The sequence below is a fragment of the Carettochelys insculpta genome, chromosome 1, assembly GCF_033958435.1.
Source record: "Carettochelys insculpta isolate YL-2023 chromosome 1, ASM3395843v1, whole genome shotgun sequence".
In the NCBI taxonomy this organism is placed as follows: Eukaryota; Metazoa; Chordata; order Testudines; family Carettochelyidae; genus Carettochelys; species Carettochelys insculpta.
Window position 1 is genome coordinate 1,012,508 of NC_134137.1, and position 25,454 is coordinate 1,037,961.

Here is a 25,454-nt window from a genome sequence, read left to right on the forward strand (position 1 = left end):
GGTGCTAATGGGGGTTGGATTTCAGCAGTTGAGCTCTGGGGGGTGGGCTGGTTCTGGGGGTCGGTCTGTGGCTGGGGGAGGTTTTGGGGTGCTAATGGGGGTGGATTTCAGCAGTTGAGCTCTGGGGGGCGGGCTGGTTCTGGGGGTCGGTCTGTGGCTGAGGGAGGTTTTGGGGTGCTAATGGGGGTGGATTTCAGCAGTTGAGCTCTGGGGGGCGGGCTAGTTCTGGGGGTCGGTCTGTGGCTGGGGGAGGTTTTGGGGTGCTAATGGGGGTGGATTTCAGCAGTCGAGCTCGGGGGGGCGGGCTGGTTCTGGGGGTCGGTCTGTGGCTGGGGGAGGTTTTGGGGTGCTAATGGGGGTGGATTTCAGCAGTCGAGCTCGGGGGGGCGGGCTGGTTCTGGGGGTCGGTCTGTGGCTGAGGGAGGTTTTGGGGTGCTAATGGGGGTGGATTTCAGCAGTCGAGCTCGGGGGGGCGGGCTGGTTCTGGGGGTCGGTCTGTGGCTGGGGGAGGTTTTGGGGTGCTAATGGGGGTGGATTTCAGCAGTTGAGCTCTGGGGGGCGGGCTAGTTCTGGGGGTCGGTCTGTGGCTGGGGGAGGTTTTGGGGTGCTAATGGGGGTGGATTTCAGCAGTCGAGCTCGGGGGGGCGGGCTGGTTCTGGGGGTCGGTCTGTGGCTGAGGGAGGTTTTGGGGTGCTAATGGGGGTGGATTTCAGCAGTTGAGCTCTGGGGGGCGGGCTGGTTCTGGGGGTCGGTCTGTGGCTGGGGGAGGTTTTGGGGTGCTAATGGGGGTGGATTTCAGCAGTCGAGCTCGGGGGGGTGGGCTGGTTCTGGGGGTCGGTCTGTGGCTGGGGGAGGTTTTGGGGTGCTAATGGGGGTGGATTTCAGCAGTCGAGCTCGGGGGGGTGGGCTGGTTCTGGGGGTTGGTCTGTGGCTGGGGGAGGTTTTGGGGTGCTAATGGGGGTGGATTTCAGCAGTTGAGCTCGGGGGGGCGGGCTGGTTCTGGGGGTCGGTCTGTGGCTGGGGGAGGTTTTGGGGTGCTAATGGGGGTGGATTTCAGCAGTCGAGCTCGGGGGGGGCGGGCTGGTTCTGGGGGTTGGTCTGTGGCTGGGGGAGGTTTTGGGGTGCTAATGGGGGTGGATTTCAGCAGTTGAGCTCTGGGGGGCGGGCTGGTTCTGGGGGTTGGTCTGTGGCTGGGGGAGGTTTTGGGGTGCTAATGGGGGTGGATTTCAGCAGTCGAGCTCGGGGGGGGCGGGCTGGTTCTGGGGGTCGGTCTGTGGCTGGGGGAGGTTTTGGGGTGCTAATGGGGGTGGATTTCAGCAGTCGAGCTCGGGGGGGGCGGGCTGGTTCTGGGGGTTGGTCTGTGGCTGGGGGAGGTTTTGGGGTGCTAATGGGGGTGGATTTCAGCAGCTGAGCTCGGGGGGGTGGGCTGGTTCTGGGGGTCGGTCTGTGGCTGAGGGAGGTTTTGGGGTGCTAATGGGGGTGGATTTCAGCAGTCGAGCTCTGGGGGGGCGGGCTGGTTCTGGGGGTCGGTCTGTGGCTGGGGGAGGTTTTGGGGTGCTAATGGGGGTGGATTTCAGCAGCTGAGCTCGGGGGGGTGGGCTGGTTCTGGGGGTCGGTCTGTGGCTGGGGGAGGTTTTGGGGTGCTAATGGGGGTGGATTTCAGCAGTCGAGCTCTGGGGGGCGGGCTGGTTCTGGGGGTCGGTCTGTGGCTGAGGGAGGTTTTGGGGTGCTAATGGGGGTTGGATTTCAGCAGTTGAGCTCGGGGGGGTGGGCTGGTTCTGGGGGTCGGTCTGTGGCTGAGGGAGGTTTTGGGGTGCTAATGGGGGTGGATTTCAGCAGTCGAGCTCGGGGGGGCGGGCTGGTTCTGGGGGTTGGTCTGTGGCTGGGGGAGGTTTTGGGGTGCTAATGGGGGTGGATTTCAGCAGTTGAGCTCTGGGGGGTGGGTTGGTTCTGGGGGTCGGTCTGTGGCTGAGGGAGGTTTTGGGGTGCTAATGGGGGTGGATTTCAGCAGTTGAGCTCTGGGGGGCGGGCTGGTTCTGGGGGTCGGTCTGTGGCTGAGGGAGGTTTTGGGGTGCTAATGGGGGTGGATTTCAGCAGCTGAGCTCGGGGGGGTGGGCTGGTTCTGGGGGTCGGTGTGTGGCTGAGGGAGGTTTTGGGGTGCTAATGGGGGTTGGATTTCAGCAGTCGAGCTCGGGGGGGTGGGCTGGTTCTGGGGGTTGGTCTGTGGCTGGGGGAGGTTTTGGGGTGCTAATGGGGGTGGATTTCAGCAGTCGAGCTCTGGGGGGGCGGGCTGGTTCTGGGGGTCGGTCTGTGGCTGGGGGAGGTTTTGGGGTGCTAATGGGGGTGGATTTCAGCAGTTGAGCTCTGGGGGGGGTGGGCTGGTTCTGGGGGTCGGTCTGTGGCTGGGGGAGGTTTTGGGGTGCTAATGGGGGTGGATTTCAGCAGTTGAGCTCTGTGGGGCGGGCTGGTTCTGGGGGTCGGTCTGTGGCTGGGGGAGGTTTTGGGGTGCTAATGGGGGTGGATTTCAGCAGTCGAGCTCTGGGGGGGCGGGCTGGTTCTGGGGGTCGGTCTGTGGCTGGGGGAGGTTTTGGGGTGCTAATGGGGGTGGATTTCAGCAGTTGAGCTCTGTGGGGCGGGCTGGTTCTGGGGGTCGGTCTGTGGCTGGGGGAGGTTTTGGGGTGCTAATGGGGGTGGATTTCAGCAGTCGAGCTCTGGGGGGGCGGGCTGGTTCTGGGGGTCGGTCTGTGGCTGGGGGAGGTTTTGGGGTGCTAATGGGGGTGGATTTCAGCAGTTGAGCTCTGTGGGGCGGGCTGGTTCTGGGGGTCGGTCTGTGGCTGGGGGAGGTTTTGGGGTGCTAATGGGGGTGGATTTCAGTAGTTGAGCTCTGGGGGGCGGGCTGGTTCTGGGGGTCGGTCTGTGGCTGAGGGAGGTTTTGGGGTGCTAATGGGGGTGGATTTCAGCAGTTGAGCTCTGTGGGGCAGGCTGGTTCTGGGGGTCGGTCTGTGGCTGAGGGAGGTTTTGGGGTGCTAATGGGGGTTGGATTTCAGCAGCTGAGCTCGGGGGGGCGGGTTGGTTCTGGGTGTCGGTCTGTGGCTGAGGGAGGTTTTGGGGTGCTAATGGGGGTGGATTTCAGCAGTCGAGCTCGGGGGGGTGGGCTGGTTCTGGGGGTCGGTCTGTGGCTGGGGGAGGTTTTGGGGTGCTAATGGGGGTGGATTTCAGCAGTTGAGCTCTGTGGGGCAGGCTGGTTCTGGGGGTCGGTCTGTGGCTGAGGGAGGTTTTGGGGTGCTAATGGGGGTTGGATTTCAGCAGCTGAGCTCGGGGGGGCGGGTTGGTTCTGGGTGTCGGTCTGTGGCTGAGGGAGGTTTTGGGGTGCTAATGGGGGTGGATTTCAGCAGTCGAGCTCTGTGGGGCAGGCTGGTTCTGGGTGTCGGTCTGTGGCTGAGGGAGGTTTTGGGGTGCTAATGGGGGTGGATTTCAGCAGTCGAGCTCGGGGGGGTGGGCTGGTTCTGGGGGTCGGTCTGTGGCTGGGGGAGGTTTTGGGGTGCTAATGGGGGTGGATTTCAGCAGTTGAGGTCTGTGGGGCAGGCTGGTTCTGGGGGTCGGTCTGTGGCTGAGGGAGGTTTTGGGGTGCTAATGGGGGTTGGATTTCAGCAGCTGAGCTCGGGGGGGCGGGTTGGTTCTGGGTGTCGGTCTGTGGCTGAGGGAGGTTTTGGGGTGCTAATGGGGGTGGATTTCAGCAGTCGAGCTCGGGGGGGTGGGCTGGTTCTGGGGGTCGGTCTGTGGCTGGGGGAGGTTTTGGGGTGCTAATGGGGGTGGATTTCAGCAGTTGAGCTCTGTGGGGCAGGCTGGTTCTGGGGGTCGGTCTGTGGCTGAGGGAGGTTTTGGGGTGCTAATGGGGGTTGGATTTCAGCAGCTGAGCTCGGGGGGGCGGGTTGGTTCTGGGTGTCGGTCTGTGGCTGAGGGAGGTTTTGGGGTGCTAATGGGGGTGGATTTCAGCAGTCGAGCTCTGTGGGGCAGGCTGGTTCTGGGTGTCGGTCTGTGGCTGAGGGAGGTTTTGGGGTGCTAATGGGGGTGGATTTCAGCAGTCGAGCTCGGGGGGGTGGGCTGGTTCTGGGGGTCGGTCTGTGGCTGGGGGAGGTTTTGGGGTGCTAATGGGGGTGGATTTCAGCAGTTGAGGTCTGTGGGGCAGGCTGGTTCTGGGGGTCGGTCTGTGGCTGAGGGAGGTTTTGGGGTGCTAATGGGGGTTGGATTTCAGCAGCTGAGCTCGGGGGGGCGGGTTGGTTCTGGGTGTCGGTCTGTGGCTGAGGGAGGTTTTGTGGTGCTAATGGGGGTGGATTTCAGCAGTTGAGCTCTGTGGGGCAGGCTGGTTCTGGGGGTCGGTCTGTGGCTGAGGGAGGTTTTGGGGTGCTAATGGGGGTGGATTTCAGCAGTCGAGCTCGGGGGGGTGGGCTGGTTCTGGGGGTCGGTCTGTGGCTGGGGGAGGTTTTGGGGTGCTAATGGGGGTGGATTTCAGCAGTTGAGCTCTGTGGGGCAGGCTGGTTCTGGGGGTCGGTCTGTGGCTGAGGGAGGTTTTGGGGTGCTAATGGGGGTTGGATTTCAGCAGCTGAGCTCGGGGGGGCGGGTTGGTTCTGGGTGTCGGTCTGTGGCTGAGGGAGGTTTTGGGGTGCTAATGGGGGTGGATTTCAGCAGTTGAGCTCTGTGGGGCAGGCTGGTTCTGGGGGTCGGTCTGTGGCTGAGGGAGGTTTTGGGGTGCTAATGGGGGTTGGATTTCAGCAGTTGAGCTCGGGGGGGCGGGCTGTTGCTGGGGGTCGGTTTGCGGCTGGGGGGGTCAGGCCGTTGATGCGGGGGGGCGGGATGCTGCTGCCTCTGAAGCCAGGATGGGGAAATGCTGGGCCAGAGCCTGTTCTTCTCCCCAGAGCTGGGCTCCCGCTGCGCCGATGATGGGGGCTTTGACGCCGTCACGCTGGACGAGCAGGGCACGATGCTGTTCTTCAGAGGTGGGGACCTGCCTGGCTGGCCCAGGGCGGGGGTCATTGCAAGGCTCTCGGGGCACCCGGGGGGTCTGCAGTCATCTCCCCTTGGGGCCCTGGTCCCCAGGGTCTGCACCCTGCTGGGGGTCGGCTCTTCCTGGCTCTGACCTTGGAATATGCAGTCCCCTGCAACGTGTCCCCCTTGATGGGACTGTGGGGAGCCTCACCTCCATAGTCCCCTCTCCCCCAGCGAACCGCCCCAGATGGGACCCTGGGGACCCTCACCCCCATAGTGACCTGTCCCCCAGTGCACCCCCTGGATGAGATCTTGGGGACCCTCACCCCCAAAGGGCCCTGTCCCCCAGCGCACCCCCTGGATGGGACCCTGGTGATCCTCACTCCCAACGTGCCCTGCTCCCCACCACCACAAGGGACCTTGGGGAGTTTCACAGCCCAAAGAGCCTGCCCCTGCAGCCAGCAGGGGCCTGGCCCAGTCAGTGGGTGAGGGATGGGAACTAACATAAAACAGCTCGTTAGCACCGAAATCAGGGGCCTTTGGCACCATTCCTCTGGGGGATCGTCCCCAAGGCCCACAGCAGAAGACCGACTCGCGTCCAGCTGCCCAGCCTCCACCCACACACCCATGGGCAGCCCCTCCGGCCTTGGGCCCTTTGCCAGGCCAGTAGGTCTGCAGCCGTGCCCTGGCTGAGCCTGGCAGAGGAGGGGCTGGTTGGCAGCCGTCAGGCTCTACAGGTGGGCTGGTTGCTGTCGGTAGCCGCTGCTGCCCCTGGGGGCGCTGGGATGCTCACACCCTTATCCCACCCCCGGTACTTGAGTATCACAGGGGAAACTGGGGCACAAAGTGCTCAGAGAAAATGTTAAGCCCCTGCGTGTGCTCTGGGCCAGCCCCATAGGGCTCAGTCTCCCTTGGCCTTGCCTGGCAGGTGACCATGTCTGGAAGGGCTTCCATGGTGCAGCCCAGCTGATCAATGCCACCTGGCCTGAGATCCAGGGCCCGGTGGATGCTGCGCTGCGCATTCACCGTCAGGGACACCCTGGTGTGCACCACAGCCTCTATCTCTTCCAGGTGCCAGCTGCGTGAGCTTCGGTGGGGGGTGCAGGGGGCCGGGGGTGTAGGGGGCTGGGGTGTAGGGGGCTGGGGGTGCAGGGGGCTGGGCTGCCAAGATCCAGAGGTGCAGGGGACCAGGGGCCAGAGGTGCAGGGGACCAGGGGCCAGAGGTGCAGGGGGCTGGGGGTGTAGGGGGCTGGGCTGCCAGGATCCAGAGGTGCAGGGGACCAGGGGCTAGAGGTGCAGGGGGCCGGGGGTGCAGGGGGCTGGGCTGCCAGGGTCCAGACGTGCAGGGGGCTGGGGGTGCAGGGAGCTGGGGGTCACTTGGTCCAGGTGGGGCTGGGAGCAGCCTATCGGCTGGGAGGGGCTGGTGCCCGCATCCGGCTCTCTGGTGCCCGGAGGCGGCGGTCTCAACAAAGCGCCGGGTGCCCCCAGGGCTTGCAGGTCTGGGCCTACGCAGAGGGCCGCCTGCGCCCCGGCTACCCCCGGCCCATCGGGGAGGAGTTCAAGGGGGTGCCGGGGCACCTGGACAGTGCTGTGGAGTGTCACCCCGAGGAGTGCCTGGCCGAGGGCCTGCTCTTCTTCAAGGGTAAGGGCTGGGCCGGGGGAGGGGGAGGGGCGGGACTCTCTCAGGCAGTGGGGGGAGGTGTCAATAGGCGTTGACCTCGTTCAGGTGGGGGGAGGGGCTGCCCCAGGCTGTGTGAGTGCTTCAGGCACTGACCTGGGCCATACAGGGGGGAGGGAGGGGGAGGGGCTGCCCTGGGCCCCTTCTGGAGGAGGGGCAGAGGGAAAACGGGCTGCCCCAGGCCATTTGCGGGAAGGGTTGATGGGCATTGACCTGGGTCACTCAGGGGAGGGGCTGTCCCAGGCCGTGTGGGGTCAGGGGAGGGGCTGCCCCAGGCGATGTGGGGTCAGGGGAGGGGCTGTCCCAGGCTGTGTGGGGTCAGGGGAGGGGCTGTCTCAGGCTGTGCGGGGGCAGGGGGCGGGGGGGGCTCCCAGGCCATGCGGGGTCAGGGGGGGGCTGTCCCAGGCTGTGTGGGGGCACACATGGGGGGGGCTGTCCTGGGCTGGGCGGGGCCAGGGGGAGGAGCTGTCCCAGGCTGTTCAGGGGCAGGTGTCGGGGGGGAGGAGCTGTCCCAGGCTGTGTGGGGGCAGGGGTCGGGGGAGGGGCTGACCCGGGCTGTGAGGGGGGCAGGGTCGGGGGAGGGGCTGTCCCGGGCTGTGGGGGGAGGGGCTGTCCCGGGCTGTGGGGGGCGGGGGGGGCTCTCCCGGGCTGTGTGGGGGCAGGGGTGGTGGGGGCTGTCCTGGGCCCTGCCGGGCGCTGACCCCGGCGCTCTCTCCGCAGGGCCCGACGTGTTCTCGTACGGGCTGGAGCTGGGCGCGCTGAAGCGCTACACGTGGCCGCGGGTGGGGAACTGCACAGCGGCCGTGCGCTGGCTGGAGCGTTACTACTGCTTCCAGGGGCCCCGCTTCCTGCGCTTCCAGCCACACACGGGCGAGGTGCCTGCCGGCTACCCCCGCGACGCCCGCGACTACTTCATGCGCTGCCCCGGCAGAGGTGAGGGCGCCGGCCCGGCCCGGCCTCAGTCCCCGCCTGCCCCCCGCCACCCCTGCTGCCCCTTCCACACTGCCCAGCCACCGCCGCAACCCCCCTGGCTGCCCCCCGCTGCCCCTTCCACATTGCCCAGCCACCGCCACAACCCCCCTAGCTGCCCCCCGCCATGCCCTGCTGCCCCTGCCACACTGCCCAGCCACCGCCACAACCCCCCTAGCTGCCCCCCGCCATGCCCTGCTGCCCCTGCCACACTGCCCAGCCACCGCCACAACCCCCCTGGCTGCCCCCCGCCATGTCCTGCTGCCCCTTCCACACTGCCCAGCCACCGCCACAACCCCCCTGGCTGCCCCCCGCCATGTCCTGCTGCCCCTGCCACACTGCCCAGCCACCGCCGCAACCCCCCTGGCTGCCCCCCGCCATGTCCTGCTGCCCCTTCCACGCTGCCCAGCCACCGCCGCAACCCCCCTGGCTGCCCCCCGCCATGTCCTGCTGCCCCTTCCACGCTGCCCAGCCACCGCCGCAACCCCCCTGGCTGCCCCCCGCCATGTCCTGCTGCCCCTTCCACGCTGCCCAGCCACCGCCGCAACCCCCCTAGCTGCCCCCCGCCATGCCCTGCTGCCCCTGCCAGGCTGCCCAGCCACCGCCACAACCCCCCTAGCTGCCCCCCGCCATGTCCTGCTGCCCCTTCCACGCTGCCCAGCCACCGCCGCAACCCCCCTGGCTGCCCCCCGCCATGTCCTGCTGCCCCTGCCAGGCTGCCCAGCCACCGCCGCAACCCCCCTGGCTGCCCCCCGCCATGCCCTGCTGCCCCTGCCACACTGCCCAGCCACCGCCGCAACCCCCCTGGCTGCCCCCCGCCATGTCCTGCTGCCCCTGCCAGGCTGCCCAGCCACCGCCGCAACCCCCCTGGCTGCCCCCCGCCATGCCCTGCTGCCCCTGCCACGCTGCCCAGCCACCGCCGCAACCCCCCTGGCTGCCCCCCGCCGTGCCCTGCTGCCCCTGCCAGGCTGCCCAGCCACCGCCGCAACCCCCCTGGCTGCCCCCCGCCGTGCCCTGCTGCCCCTTCCACGCTACCCAGCCACCGCCGCAACCCCCCTGGCTGCCCCCCGCCATGTCCTGCTGCCCCTGCCACACTGCCCAGCCACCGCCGCAACCCCCCTGGCTGCCCCCCGCCGTGCCCTGCTGCCCCTGCCAGGCTGCCCAGCCACCGCCACAACCCCCCTGGCTGCCCCCCGCCATGTCCTGCTGCCCCTGCCACGCTGCCCAGCCACCGCCGCAACCCCCCCGGCTGCCCCCCGCCATGTCCTGCTGCCCCTGCCACACTGCCCAGCCACCGCCGCAACCCCCCTGGCTGCCCCCCGCCATGTCCTGCTGCCCCTTCCACACTGCCCAGCCACCGCCACAACCCCCCTGGCTGCCCCCCGCCGTGCCCTGCTGTCCCGGCCTCACTGCCCAGCCACAGTCTGCAGCCCCGTTGGCTGCTTCCCATCCTCCCCAGCCACCCAGTGATACCCCAGCCTCCCGCTGGTCACCGTCTGCAACCCCCCTGGCTGCCCCATCCTCCCCCCGCCACCTGGGTGATACCCCTGGTGCTCTGCCCCCCCGGCCGCCCCCACAGGGTCCCTCACCTGCTCTCACCCAGACCCCTGCCGCTCTCCACCCAAGCTCCCGCTTTGTCGCAGCCCCTGCGCCCCGATGCCCACCCTCCCCAGAACCGGAGCTCCCCTGGCCGCCCTCTTGTCTGCACTGGTCTCCCTGTCCCTACCCCCGTCAGTCCTCGGTCCCCAGCTTCCTCCAGCCCCTCCCTGGCTCCCACCTGCACCACAGCACACCTCGGCCTGGGACCCGCCACACGGACGCCCCAGGCCCCTGGACAGTGCTGTGCGCTGAGCACGGAGCCCAGCCGATTAGTAGCGCGCCCCCGGCCGCCAGCCTGGGTGTGTCTGGGCGGTGCACAGCTGCATGGAGGGAAAAAACCAGAGAGAGCCACCTTGTAACCCTCCTATCTCCCCATGCCCCCCGCCAGCCCCGACTCCAATGCGCCCGCCCACCCTGGGACTCCGCACGTGGTGCCCCGACAGCCGTGTCCCTGACCCCTTTCTCCCCCTTGGTGGGCGCAGGCCACGGGCACGAGACTCGGGGAAATGCCACAGCCATGGCCATTCGGGACCCCTGCAGTGGCCAGCCCTTCCAGGCCTTCAGCGCTGACGACGCGGGGCGCACCTACGCCTTCCGGGGTGAGTGAGTGAGCAGCAGCTGCTCCCCAGGACCTGCTGCCTTGTCTCTCACTGGGCTCTCCATGGCCCTTCTGCCAAACCTGTGCAGGCCACCAGGGGCCCACACCCTTGGAGGGGAAATTGTCGAGCACTCCACAGCCCCCCCACTGCAGCTCCCTGGGGCCCCTCTTCCACATAGATCCCTCCATCCAGACACTGCCTGGAGCCCCTCTCCTCCCCAGAGATCCTCGGTCTCTGCACTGCCCAGACCCCCTTCTTTCTCTGATACCCTCCTACCCATCTGCACCCTCCCTGGGTCTGGACTGTGCCTGGGGGACCCTGTAAGGGCCATGCCCCAACGCTTACAGGCTGGGCCTTGGCAATGTCTCACCAGGCTCCTGCCATGCATGCAACCAAGTCAGCCCCCACCATGGTCAACATGAACCTGAGATCTCACCCAAAGAGCATGCTGGGCCCATCCTTTAGCATCTGAGTGCCAAAGGGTCTTTTACAGACAGACAGACAGACAGACAGACAGACAAAGGGAAAGGTGAGAGTGTGACAGACACCAATCACAAAAGTTTGTGGTGCCGGCTGCAGCAGAGGTGGAACACACTTCCACATCTCTGGAGTACACCCTTTGTTAGGATGGCTTCTAGTTCTTTTCATAGCAGAGATGCTCCTGAAGTGATGGGCTGGAGTGAAGACAAAGATGGAGGAACCTCAGAGTCCCCTTTATCCCCTTGCTCATGTGGTCCTTCAGTCCTGGTCAGAGGTAGTGGCCCAGGCAGACGCAGGTGCCTCCTGGAAATGAATGCCTGGCTGCAGAGAGGTGTTTCCAGGACGTCTTTGGCTTTCTCAACCACGGGATGCTGTTCCCTTTCCAGGAACAAAGCAATTGTAGATGTTCTTTCATTGAGCTTTCTCTGCTGTCAGTCTTAGTGCTAAAATCTGCTGTATGGTACGTCTGTCTTGCCTGAATCCTGCTTGCTCATCTGCTAGATATTCTTCTACCTGCGACCTCAGTCTCTCCATCGGTATCATTCACTGCTCTTTCTACTTCCTCCTTTGAAATATCGGTCTCGCTCTCGATGCTCGGGGGCGATGTCTCTTTCAGTTCTTCGATCAGGCCCTCTGAGACACTCAGGTCCAACTGTGCTTTGTACAGATCAGTGCAATACCTCATGCATCACTGCACAACTTTCTCCCTGTTCATGAGCACCTCGTTGTTCTTCTCTTTGATCACTATCTACTTCAGCTCCACTTCCTGTTAGTATTCCCAATCATCTTATACACCTCCCTGGGCTTACACTCGCCGTGATACCTCCATCTTTAAATCCTTCTGTGGAAACACACCTCCACTCGTGCATCTGACGAAGTGAGTCTGTGCCCATGAAAGCTCATGCTCCAAAATATCTGTTAGTCTATAAGGTGCCACAGGACTTCTTGTTGTTTCGTAATACCTCTCAATATCATCACACTGCTCCTCTAACCATTTCATCTTACCCTTTCTGGCTGCTTTTCCTTACCTCATTGCATTTCACTCTATATCACTGTTCCGCCCTCTCAGAAACATCCCTTCTGATCCTCAGCGTTCCCTTCTCTTGGATCAACTTCAGTGTCTCCTGCGTAATCCACTTCTTATTGATCTTCTCTTCTTCCAGAACAGTCTGCTCAATTGCCTCTTCTATTGCTTGAGGAGCAAGAGGGGTTGAGGAAAGACAGAAGACCCATATGGCAGATATTGGCACTAGGACTGATAGCGGAGAAAGCTCAGTGAAAGAACAAGAACATCTATATTGGCTTTGTCAATTTTCAGAAGGCATTTGACAGTATAGATCGGAAAGTGACTTGGGTGCTGTTGGACACATATGGAGTAGACAGCAGGCTGGTATGGTTGTTGAAGAATATCAACAACAATGTGGAGGCAGTGGTGAGAACATGCAGAGTCGGGTTTAGAATGAGTAGAGGTATGAGACAAGGAGATCCGACATCGCCAAGTGTCTTCATCACACACCTAAAGAGAGCGACGGACAAGTTCAAGGAAGAGGTAGAAGAGTTATCTGTGAACAGGCTGAGAATCAACAATGTGAGGTTCACAAATGATAGAGTTATTGAAGAAGATGAAGAGAAGCTAGCAAGAACAGTGCTTGTGCTAAATGAGGAAGGGAGGCAGTATGGACTTTTATGTACATCAGTAAAATGAAGACAATGGTATTTGGAGATAAGGAAGTAGGAAGAGAGATCAGTGTAGATGGGATCGAACTACAGAACACAGAGAAGGTCACGTGTCTGGGGAGCAACATGACGTATGATCTAGACTGTAAGAAGGAAATAGTGACTAGAACAGAGAAAGCAAGAGCGAGTGTGAAGGCGATGGATAAGATATGGAAAGCAAAAAGAATCACTTAGAAGCAAAGCTGAGCGTCTTGAAAATGTGTGTATTTGGCAGCATGTTGTACGGATGTGAGACATGGGGTGATGATGAAAGATTCGAAAAGAAGAATATTGGCATTCGAAAGGAGTTGTTACAGGAAGATTCTGAGAATAGGATGGATGCAGAAGGTCACCAATGAGGAATTAGATAGAAAGATACAGCCGAAAGACATCTGCTGCAGAAGGTTATAAAACGGAAGCTACAACTATTTGGGCATGTTTGCAGAATGAACGACTAACAAAAAATCAAGACCCTGGTATTTGGCATAATGGAGGGTTTGAATAGGAGAGGCAGAGCCCACAGAGAATGGATAGATGATGTAGTAGATTGGTGCGGAGCTAGTGTACAGAAACTAAGCCACTCTGCGCTGGACATGGAGAGGTGGAAGGAGATAGTGAGAGAGGCATTGGACACCAGTGGGTGCTTAGCCTATGGTTGTTGATGATGGTGATGAATATTGGCATAGAAGGGTATGGTTTGCTCTGGGAGGATAGGCAGGGGAAACAAGGGAGGAGACTTTACCTTACATATTAAAAATGTGAATACTTGGACTGAGCTGGAGATGGACAGAGAAGACAGATGCATTAAGTTTCTTTGGGGTAGGTTAAAAGGTGCAAAAAGCAGGGGTGATGTCATAGTAGGAGTCTACTACAGACCACCTAACCAGGTAGAAGAGGTAGATGAGGCATTTTCTAAACAACTAACAAAATAGTCCAAAGCTCAGGATTTGCTGGTGATGGGGGACTTCAACTCTCCAGACGTCCATTGGGAAAGGAATATGGCAGGGCACAGATTGTCCAACAAGTTCCTGCAAGTCAATGGAGATAAGTTTTTATTTCAGAAGGTGGAAAAAGCTACTGGAGAGGGGGGGAAGCAGTTCTAGATTTGATTTTAACAAATAGGGGGGAACTGGTTGAGAATTTGGAAGTGGAAGGCAGCTTGGGAGAAAGTGACCATGAAATCAGAGACTTGATCTGAAGAAGTGGGTCTGTCCCACGAGAGCTCATCATTAAATAAATAATTTTGCTAGTTTTTAAAGTGCTACATTTCTGCTGCTTTGTTTTGTTGGAATTGTGATGGGGTTCAGGGGTCCCCAAGCTCTGCACCCTGTCCGCAGGCAGGAGTGACTCTCACTCAGCAGGTACAACAGGAAGTTTATTAGGCGACAGAGCCCCAGCTCAGCACAGAGGTGTCAGTACAGCCGGCAGAGACAGTCATTCCAACCCGTCCTGGGGAGAGGACCCCGAGGGGTGCCCCTCTGGGGTGTAGCTTCCCCCCTCGCCAGGCTGGCTGCCTTCCAGCTCCCTCTCCCCCCAGTTTCTAACTGCCGCCTCCAATTCAAACCCAGCTCGGCTCCTCCCTGCTCTGTGTTCAGGGCAGAGGTGTTACCTGCCAGTCTAGGTTATAGCCCCAGGGTCATCCTTAGCCGCTGGGAGCTGCTCTGCCTGTCTCCCACATCCAGCCTGAGTCTCACACATGCACTCCCCCACCCTCCATCACAGGAGTACAGATTAAGACGGCCGCCTCTCTGTTACTATGAAATCAGAGAGTTCACGATGCTAAAAACCAGTGAAAGTGAGAACAGCAGAACAGAGACAAGGGATTTGAGGAAGGTAGACTTGAGTAAACTCAGAGACCTGGTAGGTAAGGTCCCAGGGGAAGCAAGACTATGAAGAAAAAACAGTTAACAGTTGATGACAGTTGTCTGTTTTTCAAAGGAACATTACTAAGGGCGCAAGAGCAAAGCATTGTTTTGTGCAGGAAAGACGGGCTGTGTGGCGAGACACCATCTTGGCTTAACCAGGAGATCTTGAATGACCTAAAAATCAAAACCGAATTGTGTAAAAAGTGACAGCTAGGTCAAAGTGCAAAGGAGGAATATACACAAATAACACAGGAATGGAGGGGCAAATTTAGAAAGGCAAAAGTACAAAATGAGACGTAAAGGGAAACAAGAAGACATTCTACAAATATATTAGCAGCAAGAGGAAGACCAAGGACAGGGCAGGGTCATTGCTCAATGAAGAGAGAGAAAAAAATAATAGAAAACAGGGAAATGGGGAGGTGCTGAATGATTTCTTTGTCTCAGTTTTCAAAAACAAGATTGACGGAGACTGGATGCCTAACATAACTAATGGAAGCGTTAATGGGGCGGCTAGACGTTAAACTAGGGAAAGAAAAGGTGAAAAATTAGATGTTTTCAAGTCACCAGGGCCTGAGGAAATGCATCCTAGAATCCTCAAGGAGCTGATAGAGGAGGTTTCCAAGGCACTAGCTATGACTTTGAAAAGTCATGGAAGTTGGGAGAGATTCCAGAAGACTGGAAAAGAACAAATGTAGTGCCCATCTATGAAGGAGGAAACAAGAAAAACCCAGGAAATTACAGCCCAGTCAGCTTAACTTCAGTGCCAGGAAAGATCATGGAGCAAATAATTACGGAATCCTTCCGCAAACATCTGGCACAGAGGTGACAGCCAACACAGACTTGTCAGGAGCATATCATGTCAAACCAACCGGATAGCTTTTTCTGACAGGAAAACAAGCCTTGTGGGTAGAGGGGAAAGGGTGGATGTGGTATACCTAGACTTTAGTAAAGCATTTCATTCAATAGCACATGACCAGCATATCAGCGATTTAGGGAAACGCGGTCGCGATGGGGCTACTAACAGGTGGGTGCGTAACTGGCTGGATAACCATACACAAAGGGTGTGATGGGGTTCAGGGGTCCCCCTGCACTGCACCCCGTCTGCTGGCAGGAGTGACTCTCACTCAGCAGGTACAACAGGAGGTTTATTAGGCAACAGATGCCCAGTTTCTCACAGAGGTGTCAGTACAGCAGTCAGAGACAGTCCTTCCAACCCGTCCTGGGAGAAGACCCCGAGGGGTGCCCCTCTGGGGTGTAGCTTTCCCCCTCCTCTCGCTGGCTGCCTTCCAGCTCCCTCTCCCCCCAGCTTCCAACTGCCGCCTCCAATTCAAACCCAGCTCGGCTCCTTCCTGCTCTGTGCTCAGGGCAGAGGTGTTACCTGCCAGTTGTAGCCCCAGGGTCATCCTTAGCCACTGGGAGCTGTTCTGCTTGTCTCCCACATCCAGCCTGACTCACACATGCACTCCCCCCCACTCCATCACATCTCTCCCTCCTTCCAGACCGAACTGAGCGGGGTCACTTAGCCAGTGACCTGGGGAAGTTCGGGGCCCTCCCTGCGTGACAGGGCATCGGCTGTGGTGTTGTTGTTCCCCTTCACATGGACCACCTCCATGTCGTAGTCCTGCAGGAGCAGACTCCACTGCAGGAGCTTGGCGTTGGCCCCTTTCATGTGATGCAGCCAGGTCAGGGGTGAGTGATCGGTGTACATGGTGAAACGCCGTCCAAACAGGTACGGCTGCAGCTTCCCCAGTGCCCACACCATGGCCAGACATTCCTTCTCTATGGCTGCGTAGTTCTGCTCCCGGGGCAGCAGCTTCTTACTCAGGTACACGATGGGGTGTTTCTCCCCCTTGTCATTCACCTGCATTAGCACCACCCCCAGCCCCACGTCTGAGGCATCGGTGAACACCAGGAAGGGTTTGTTGAAGTCTGGATTTGCCAGCACTGGGGCCCTGACCAGAGCCTCCTTCAGCGCGCCGAGGGCCTCTTGGCACTGCTCGGTCCAGACCACCTTGTCAGGCTTTCCCTTTTTACACAGCTCCGTGAGGGAGGCTGCGATGGAGCTAAAGTGGGGCACAAACCTCCGGTAGTACCCCGCCATCCCAGTGAAGGCCTGGACCTGTTTCTTAGTCTGGGGTGTTGGCCAATCTCTGACAGCCTCCACTTGAGCTGGCTCCGGCTTCAAGCAGTCGCTGCCCACCATGTGGCCCAGGTAGGTCACCTCAGCCATCCCCACCTTGCACTTCCCTGCCTTGATAGTCAGCCCAGCCTTCTGGAGTCGGTCCAGCACCTGCTTGACCTGGGACACATGGTCCTCCCACGTCTGGCTGAAGATGCAAATGTCGTCCATGTGAGCCAGGGCAAAGCTCTCCATCCCTTTCAGTAGCTGGTCCACCAGACGCTGGAAGGTAGCGGGTGCCCCCTTGAGGCCAAAGGGCAGGACCAGGAACTTGTAGAGCCCCACGGGGTGATGAAAGCCGACTTGAGCCAGGCATCTTGGTCTAATGGCACTTGCCAGTACCCCTTGGTGAGGTCTATGGTGGTGAGGTAATGGGCTCCCTCCAGCTTGTCTAAAAGGTCATCAGGCCTGGGCATGGGGTAGGCGTCCGATACAGTGATGGCGTTAAGCTTGCGATAGTCCACACAAAACCGAACAGACCCATCTTTTTTAGGGACTAACACCACGGGCGAGGCCCAGGGGCTGGAGGAGGGTTGGATCACCCCCAGAGCCAGCATGTCTTCAACCTCCCGCTCTATGTCCTGAGCCGTCTTCCCTGTGACTCTGAATGGCACACACTTGATAGGGGCGTGGGTGCCTGTCTCTATTCGGTGGACAGCTAGGTCAGTGCGTCCGGGTCTGTCCGAGAAGAGCTGTTGGTGCGAATGCAGCACCTCCTTGATCTCCATCTGCTGGGCAGGTGTCAGCTAGTCTGAGAGGGGAATAGACTCCAGCAAGGAGCCGGCTCCAGTCCTTGTGAGCAAATCCACCAAGGGATCATCCCCCTGCCCCTCCCAGTGTCTGCACACGGCCAGCACCAAGTTCTCTCTGTCCCAGTAAGGTTTCATCATGTTCACATGATAGACCCGGTGGCTGTGGGCCCGGTTCGACAGTTCCACCACATAGTTCACCTCATTCAGCTGTTTGACGACCTTGAAGGGCCCATCCCAGGCCGCTTGCAGCTTGTTCCGCCGCACAGGTACAAGGACCATCACTGGGTCCCCGGTGGCATAGGCTCAGGCCCTGGCGTTACGGTCATACCAGACCTTTTGCTTCCTTTGGGCCCTGGAGAGGTTCTCCCTGGCCAGGCCCATGAGCTCGGTGAGCTTTTCCCGGAAGGTCAGTACATACTGTACCACTGACTCCCCTTCAGGAGAGGCCGTCCCCTCCCACTCTTCTCTGAGCAAGTCCAAGGGTCCCTGTACCCTCCTTCTATAGAACAGCTCAAATGGGGAGAACCCCGTGGATTCGTGGGGCACCTCCCTGTATGCAAACAGCAGGTGGGGTAAGTACTTGTCCCAGTCATGGGGGTATTGATCCATGAAGGTTCTCAGCATCTGCTTCAGAGTCCCATTGAACCTCTCCACCAGCCCATTGGTCTGCGGGTGGTCGGCTGTGGCCCAGGTGTGCTGGACCCCACACTTGTCCCACAAGCTTTGCAGCAGGGCCAACCTGAAGTTGGATCCCTGATCTGTGAGGACCTCCTTGGGGAACCCCACTCTGCTGAAAATGGACAGCAGTGCATCCGCCACGGTGTCAGCGTCGATAGAGGTCAAGGCCACTGCTTCTGGGTATCGCGTGGCAAAATCTACCACCACCAAAATATATTTCTTCCCCGAATGCGTTGCCTTGCTGAAGGGTCCCACTATGTCTATAGCCACTTTCTGGAAAGGCTCCTCTATGATGGGCAGTGGCCTCAGGGCAGCTTTCCCCTTGTCCGGGGTCTTCCCCACCCTCTGGCAGGGATCGCAGGACAGGCAATATAGACGGACAGCTGCAAAGATCCCTGGCCAAAAAAAGTTCTGTAACAACCTTCTCCTGGTGCGGTGGATCCCCTGGTGTCCTGCGAGCGGGACATTATGGGCTAGGTACAGCAGCCTGCGCCGGTACTTTTGGGGAACCACCAGTTGCCTCTGGACCTTCCATGGCTCCGCTTTGCGTCTGGGAGCCCATTCCCGGTACAGGAATCCCTTTTCCCACAGGAGTCTCTCCCTGCAGCCCTCCCCCAGCTGTGGAGCTGGGCTGAGACTGGCCAGTTCCCTCAGCTTCTGCAAGGAGGGGTCTCTCTGCTGCTCTGCCTGGAACTGTTCGGCTGGGGCAGGGGCGGAAGCTACTTCCCCATCCCTGCCTGGCTCCAGCACCCCTGGCCTGTGAGATCTGGTTTTTGGGGCCCCCCTTTCTCTCAGGGTTGGCCCCTGTGGCTCCTGTGACTTTGGCTGGGCCTGTACCCCTGAATCTGGGGAACGCACCCCTCATTTTCTTTGGCTAAGGGTCAGGACCAGGGTACGAGGGCGTTCACCTGGCCAGTTCTCCAGGTCACGCCCCCATCAGTACATCCACCGGCAAATGTCTGTGCACGCCCACCTCCTTGGGGCCTTCCTTGTCCCCCCATTTCAGGTGCACCCTCGCCATGGGCACCTTGAAAGGGGTCCCATCAATTCCTGTTATCATCAGGTGGGAATTGGGTATCATGCGGCCCGGTGCCACCACCCGGGTCGGGCCAGCGTCACATCAGCGCCTGTGTCCCAGAACCCCGTGACCTTTCTCCCGTCTACCTCGAGGGGTGTGAGACACTTGCTCCACAGAGGTAGTGCCGCCCCCACTCTGTAAACTGACCTCTGAGCATTTGGTCCCCCTGAGGAGCTGGTCTGTGGGGTGGACTCGGCCCAATCCGAGTACACACTGTCAGCACCACCCACCTTACATGGACGACATTTGCATCTTCAGCCAGACATGGGAGGACCATCTGTCCCAGGTCAAGCAGGTGCTGGACCGACTCCAGAAGGCTGGGCTGACTATCAAGGCAGGGAAGTGCAAGGTGGGAATGGCTGAGGTGACCTACCTGGGCCACATGGTGGGCAGTGGCTGCTTAAAGCCAGAGCCAGCTAAAGTGGAGGCTGTCAGAGATTGGTCAACACCCCAGACTAAGAAACAGGTCCAGGCCTTCATTGGGATGGCGGGGAACTACCGGAGGTTTGTGCCCCACTTTAGCACCATCGCAGCCCCCCTCATGGAGCTGTGTAAAAAGGGAAAGCCTGACAAGGTGGTCTGGACCGAGCAGTGCCAAGAGGCCCTCCGAGCGCTGAAGGAGGCTCTGGTCAGGGCCCCAGTGCTGGCAAATCCAGACTTCAACAAACCCTTCCTGGTGTTCACTGATGCCTCAGACGTGGGGCTGGGGGCGGTGCTAATGCAGGTGAATGACAAAGGGGAGAAACACCCCATCGTGTACCTGAGTAAGAAGCTGCTGCCTCGGGAGCAGAACTACGCAGCCATAGAGAAGGAATGTCTGGCCATGGTGTGGGCGCTGGGGAAGCTGCAGCCGTACCTGTTTGGACGGCGTTTCACCGTGTACACCGATCACTCGCCCCTGACCTGGCTGCATCACATGAAAGGGGCCAATGCCAAGCTCCTGCGGTGGAGTCTGCTCCTGCAGGACTACGACATGGAGGTGGTCCACGTCAAGGGGAACAACAACACCATAGCCGATGCCCTGTCACGCAGTGAGGTCCCCGAACTTCCCCAGGTCACTGGCTAAGTGACCCCGCTCAGTTTGGTCTGGAAGGGGGGAGAGATGTGAGGGAGTGGGGGGAGTACATGCGTGAGTCAGGCTGGATGTCTGAGGCAAGCAGCAGCTCCCAGTGGCTAAGGATGACCCTGGGGCTACAACTGGCAGGTAACACCTCTGCCTGAGCACAGAGCAGGGAGGAGCTGAGCTGGGTTTTGAATTGGGGGCAGCAGTTAGAGGCTAGGGGGAGAGAGAGCTGGAAGGCAGCCAGCCTGAGGAGGGGGAAGCTACACCCCAGAGGGGCACCCCTCGGGGTCTTCTCCCCAAGACGGGTTGGAAGGACTGTCTCTGCCTGCTGTACTGTCGCTTCTGTGAGAAACTGGGCATCTGTTGCCTAATAAACCTCCTGTTGTACCTGCTGAGTGAGTGACTCCTGCCAGCGGACGGGGTGCAGTGCAGGGGGACCCCTGAACCCCATCACACCCCTTTCGCCCACAGCGATTACAGCCTGGGTCTTGTTGTGTCCCTCGGTCCGGCTGCTCTGTCCAGGCTCTGTTTGGCTCTCTGGGGGGTGGGTGGCCGGACCCTCTTTCCTGGGCTCGCCCAAGAGGTGGTCCCCTCTGTCGTACGGTCAGGAACCGGTCTCTCTGAGATTCTCGGTCTCTCCGGGACTCCCTCTCCCTCCGGGACTCCCTTTCTCTCTGGGACTCCCTCTCTTTGTGGGGGTCACTTTCAAACCTGGCCCAACTGTTTGTGAAGTCATCTGCCAGTTTCCCTGCATTGTGTGAGTCCCCTGGCTTCCGGTCCACGAGCCACACCCTCAGGTCAGGTGGTCACATCTCGTAGAATCTCTCCAGGACCGCCAGCTCGATCAGGTCCTCTACGGACTGGAGATTGGGATGGGCTTCAGGGGTCCCCCTGCACTGCACCCCATCCGCTGGCAGGAGTGACTCTCACTCAGCAGGTACAACAGGAGGTTTATTAGGCGACAGGTGCCCAGTTTCTCACAGAAGCGACAGCACAGCAGCCGGAGACAGTCATTCCAACCCGTCCTGGGGAGAAGACCCCGAGGGGTGCCCCTCTGGGGTGTAGCTTCCCCCTCCTCAGGCTGGCTGCCTTCCAGCTCTCTCTTCCCCTAGCCTCTAACTGCCGCCCCCGATTCAAAACCCAGCTCAGCTCCTCCCTGCTCTTTGTCCAGGGCAGAGGTGTTACCTGCCAGTTGTAGCCCCAGGGTCATCCTTAGCCACTGGGAGCTGCTCTGCTTGCCTTGGCCTCTCACATCCAGCCTGACTCACACATGCTCTCCCCCCACTCCATCACAAAGGTCAGTTATTAATGGTTCGCAATCACATTGGAAGGGCACACGAAGTGGGGTTCTGCAAGGGTCACTTTTGGGGCCACTTCCGTTCAATGTCTTCATTAACAGTGTAGATATTGGCATAGAAAGTTCGCTTATTATGTTTGCAGATGATACCAAGTTGGGAGGGGTTGCAGCTGCTTTGGAGGATAGGGTCATAATTCAAAATGATCTGGACAAATTGGAGAAATGGTCTTAGGTAAACAGGATGAAGTTTAATAAGGACAAATGCAAAGTGCTCCACTTGGGAAGGAACAATCAGTGTCACACATACAGAATGGGGAGAGACGGTCTAGCAATGACTACAGCAGAAAGGGATCTAGGGATTATAGTGGACCACAAGCTAAATATGAGTCAACAGTGCGATGCTGTTGCAAAAAAGGCAAACGTGATTCTGTGATGCATTAACGGGTGTGTTGTGAACAAGAGACGAGAAGTATCAGAGGGGTGGCCGTGTTAGTCTGGATCTGTAGCAGCAATGAAGGGTCCTGTGGCACCTTATAGACTAACAGAAAAGACCAGCATCTGAAGAAGTGAGTTAACTCACGAAAGCTCATGCTCTAAACTTTTCTGTTAGTCTATAAGAAGACACGAGAAGTCATTCTTCCGCTCTACTCTGCGCTGGTTAGGCTTCAGCTGGAGTATTGTGTCCAGTTCTGGGCACCGCCGTTCAAGAAGGATGAGGAGAGTTTGGAGAGGGTGCAGAGGAGAGTGGCGAGGCCAGTCAAAGTGCTAGGGCATCAGCTGTGAGGGACTCCTGAAAGAGCCAGGCCTGTTTGGTTTATAAAGGAGTGGGCTGGGGGGATCAAATATGGCAGAGAAAGCATGATTCAAGAAATACACCTGTGATGGAGTGGGGGGAGTGCATGTGAGAGACAAGCAGAGCAGCTCCCAGTGGCTAAGGATGACCCTGGGGCTATAACCTAGACTGGCAGGTAACACCTCTGCCCTGAACAAAGAGGAGGGAGGAGCTGAGCTGGGTTTGAATGGGGGGCGGCAGTTAGAGGCTGGGGGAAGAGAGAGCTGGAAGGCAGCCAGCCTGAGGAGGGGGAAAGCTACACCCCAGAGGGGCCCCCCTCGGGCTCTTCTCCCCAGGATGGGTTGGAAGGACTGTCTCTGCTGGCTGCACTGATGCTTCTGTGAGAAACTGGGCCTCTGTTGCTTAATAAACCTCCTGTTGTACCTGCTGAGTGAGAGTCACTCCTCCCAGTGGATGGGGTGCAGTGCAGGGGGACCCCTGAACCCCATCACAACACTGACTATGTAATAGTAGTAGTAGCAGGCATCCTTCGATCCCAAGGGATCATGGGTTTGCGCCCCAGTTGGACTGATTTGAGCAGTGTCTTCTGTGGCTGTGCAATCCAATGTGGGAGTGGCAGTCCCTTCCGCACTGTGAGCAGCAGTACGCAGGTGTCGCTCTGGTATCACGGGCACCGATCTTCCTGAGGGCTCTCCTGTCTTGTGCCTCCTTCACCAAGGTAGTTCCATACATAGCAAGAGCTTCCTTCACTCCCTGTTTCCAGGCGTGCCTGTCTGAGGCGAGCGAATGCCAGGTGTTCACACTGATCGAGAAAGCGCTGAGGTCACGCTTGCACGTGTCCTTGTAGCGCAATTTAGGTCGCCCTTTCGGCCTCTTTCCAGACGCCAGTTGGCCGAAGAGGAGGTCCTTCGGTATTCGGCCATCCATCATGCGCGCGACATGGCCCAGCCAGCGCATACGCCTCTGTTTGAGAAGGGTGAACATGGAGGCGGTGCCTCCCCTCTCAAGCACTGCGCTATTGGGGACCTTGTCCTGCCATGAGATACCGAGTACGCGCCTAAGGCAGCGCATTTGGAACGTGTTGAGCCGCTGCTCTTGTTTTGAGCGCAAAGTCCATGTTTCACTGGCGTACAGCAGTGTGCTCAAACCACAGGCTGTGTAGCCCTGCACCTTGGTGTGTACAGTGAGCTTATTGTTAGCCCATACTCTCTTCGTCAGCCTGGAGAACGTTGTGGCGGCTTTTCCAATGCGCTTGTTGATCTCGCTATGAAGTGACAAGTTGTCCGAGATCGTCGAGCCTAGGTACACGAACTCATGGACGACTTCCAGTTCGTAGTCTAGCACGTTGATAGATGGCTCGTTACCCACGTTTTGGCCCATCACCTGGGTCTTCTTTAAGCTGATTGTGAGGCCAAATTCCATACATGCACCCACAAAGCGAGTTATGAGTGACTGCAGTTCCTGCTGAGCGTGAGCAGCAATAGCTGCATCGTCAGCAAAAAGGAACTCCCTTAGATGCTTCGTAAGCACCCTGGTCTTCGCTCTCAGCCTCGACAGTTTGAAGAGGTTGCCTTCCGTTCTCGTGCGGAGAGAGATGCCCTCTGTAGCAGTTCCGAAGGCACATTTGAGCAAACTGCAAAGAAGATGCCGAACAGTGTTGGAACCAGCACACACCCCTGCTTCACTCTGCTGAGAATCTGAAAGGGTTCAGATGTGGATCTGTTGTATATGATGGTCCCCTTCATACCTTCATGGAAGGGCCTAATAATGCTGAGCAGAGTTGGGGGACAGCCGAGCTTAGCCAGAATCACGAACAGACCTTTTCTGCTGATGAAGTCAAATGCCTTGGTCAGGTCGATGAAGGCAACATACAGAGGTTTGTTCTGCTCCCTGCACTTTTCTTGTAGTTGCCTAACAGAGAAAACCATGTCTGTGGTGGACCGTTCAGCTCTGAACCCACACTGAGACTCAGGGTAGACTCTCTCCGCAAGAACATTGAGTCTCTTCAGAACAACACGTGCAAATAGCTTCCCCACAGTACTGAGAAGGGAGATGCCACAATAGTTGTTACAATCGCTTTTGTCACCCTTGTTCTTGTAGACAGTAACGATGTTAGCACCCCTCATATCTTGCAGTACGCTGCCTTCTCTCCAGCATTGGCAAAGTAGTCCATACAGCTCTGAAACTAGGGTACCACTGGCGCATTTGAGGATTTCTGAGGGAATACCGTCTTTCCCTAGGGCTTTTCCAGAAGAGAGTGCTTTTAGCGCGTCGCTGAGTTCCTCCAAGGTGGGCTCAGCATCGAGTTCAGTCATGGTGGGCAGGGGCTCGATGGCATTCAGGGCTCTCTCTGTAACTACGGTCTCTCTGGCGTGCAACTGTGAGTAGTGCTCCACCCAGCGTTCCTTCTGCTTGGTTCTGTCCTTCAAGACCTCACCTGTGGCTGACTTAAGTGGGGCCAGTCTTTCTTTGTGATGGACCCATGGCCTGCTTGATCCCATCATACATTCCTCGCATGTTACCAGTGTCTGCGGCCTGCTGAGTCTTGGAGCAGATTTGGAGCCAGTAAACATTGGCACACCCCCGAGCAACCTGCTGCACTTGACTCCGAGCAGACCGGAGCGCCTGCAGGTTCACCTCACTGGGATAGGACCTGTATGCAGCCAGTGCCTGTCTCTTCTTCTCAATCAGGGGCGCCAGCACTTCAGTGTGGGCTTCAAACCAATCAGCAGACTGGACTGTCTTCTTCCCAAAGGTCGATATCGCAGTATTATAGATAGCGTCCCGTAGTTGTTCCCATCTCTTGCTGATAGCCGTGTCGTCCGGGTGTGGCAAGGCCTCTTCAAGTGCTTGGACAAACTCGCATACTTTTAAAGGGTCACGAGTCTTGCCAGTGTCAATGCGCGGCCTCCCTTCCTTTTTGGAGTGAAAGAATCTTTGCGGCTGGATGTGCACCTTACTACACACGAGCAAGTGGTCAGTGTCACAGTCTGCGCTGTGGTAGCTACGTGTCACCCTGGCATTACCTAAACGGCTGCGTTTGGTGAGGACGAGGTCAAGCTGGTGCCAATGTTTTGATCTTGGGTGTCGCCACGAAACTTTGTGCTGGGGTTTGACGTTGAAGAAGGTATTGGCTGTGCAGAGGTCGTGTTGGGAGCAGAGTTCAAGGAGGCGCTGTCTGTTTTCGTTCATCTTCCCTGTTCCAAACTGTCCCAGACAGGATGGCCAGCTGTGGTGGTCGCTGCCAACTCTGGTGTTGAAGTCGCCAAGGATGAATAGCGGCTCATGGGAAGGTACCTCGCTGATGGCAATGCTAAGTTCATCATAGAACTTGTCCTTAACTTCCTGGGCAGAAGTTAAAGTAGGCGCATAGAGGCTGAAGATGTTGACCATGCCCACTGGTGTCTGAAGCTGGATTTTCACCACTCTCTCAGTTCCCACATTTGGTGGTATGACTGAGCCAACTAGTCTGTTTCTGATTGCAAAGCCAACACCGTGTTCCCTGGTCTCTTCTGGAGGCTTCCCATGCCAGAACAAGGAACAGTCCTTCTCCCTGAGACATCCAGAGGACAATAGCCTTGTTTCCTGGAGGGCTCCATGTCCATCCGCAGTCTTCTCAGCTCGTTGTTAATGATTGCTGTCTTCCGGGGGTTACTAATGCTCTGTAGGTCTTCTGTAAGGCCCGGAGTCATGGTCCTTACATTCCTTGTGCCCAGCCTGAA

The 25,454-nt window shown here is 58.7% G+C and overlaps 1 protein-coding gene across 2 annotated transcripts in view; it reads left to right on the top strand.

The window, feature by feature from the left end:
• The window catches only part of HPX (hemopexin), a 50,470-nt gene that overhangs the window by 12,645 nt on the left and 12,371 nt on the right, over positions 1-25,454 (top strand). The window contains exons 3-7 of one of the 2 annotated variants that reach the window (XM_075011263.1): positions 4,917-4,997; positions 5,915-6,057; positions 6,475-6,628; positions 7,385-7,597; positions 9,715-9,831. In XM_075011263.1, the coding sequence (XP_074867364.1) occupies positions 4,917-4,997; positions 5,915-6,057; positions 6,475-6,628; positions 7,385-7,597; positions 9,715-9,831 (708 nt within the window). The remainder of the gene's footprint in view (positions 1-4,916; positions 4,998-5,914; positions 6,058-6,474; positions 6,629-7,384; positions 7,598-9,714; positions 9,832-25,454) is intronic. The other variant, XM_075011331.1, reaches the window with a different exon arrangement.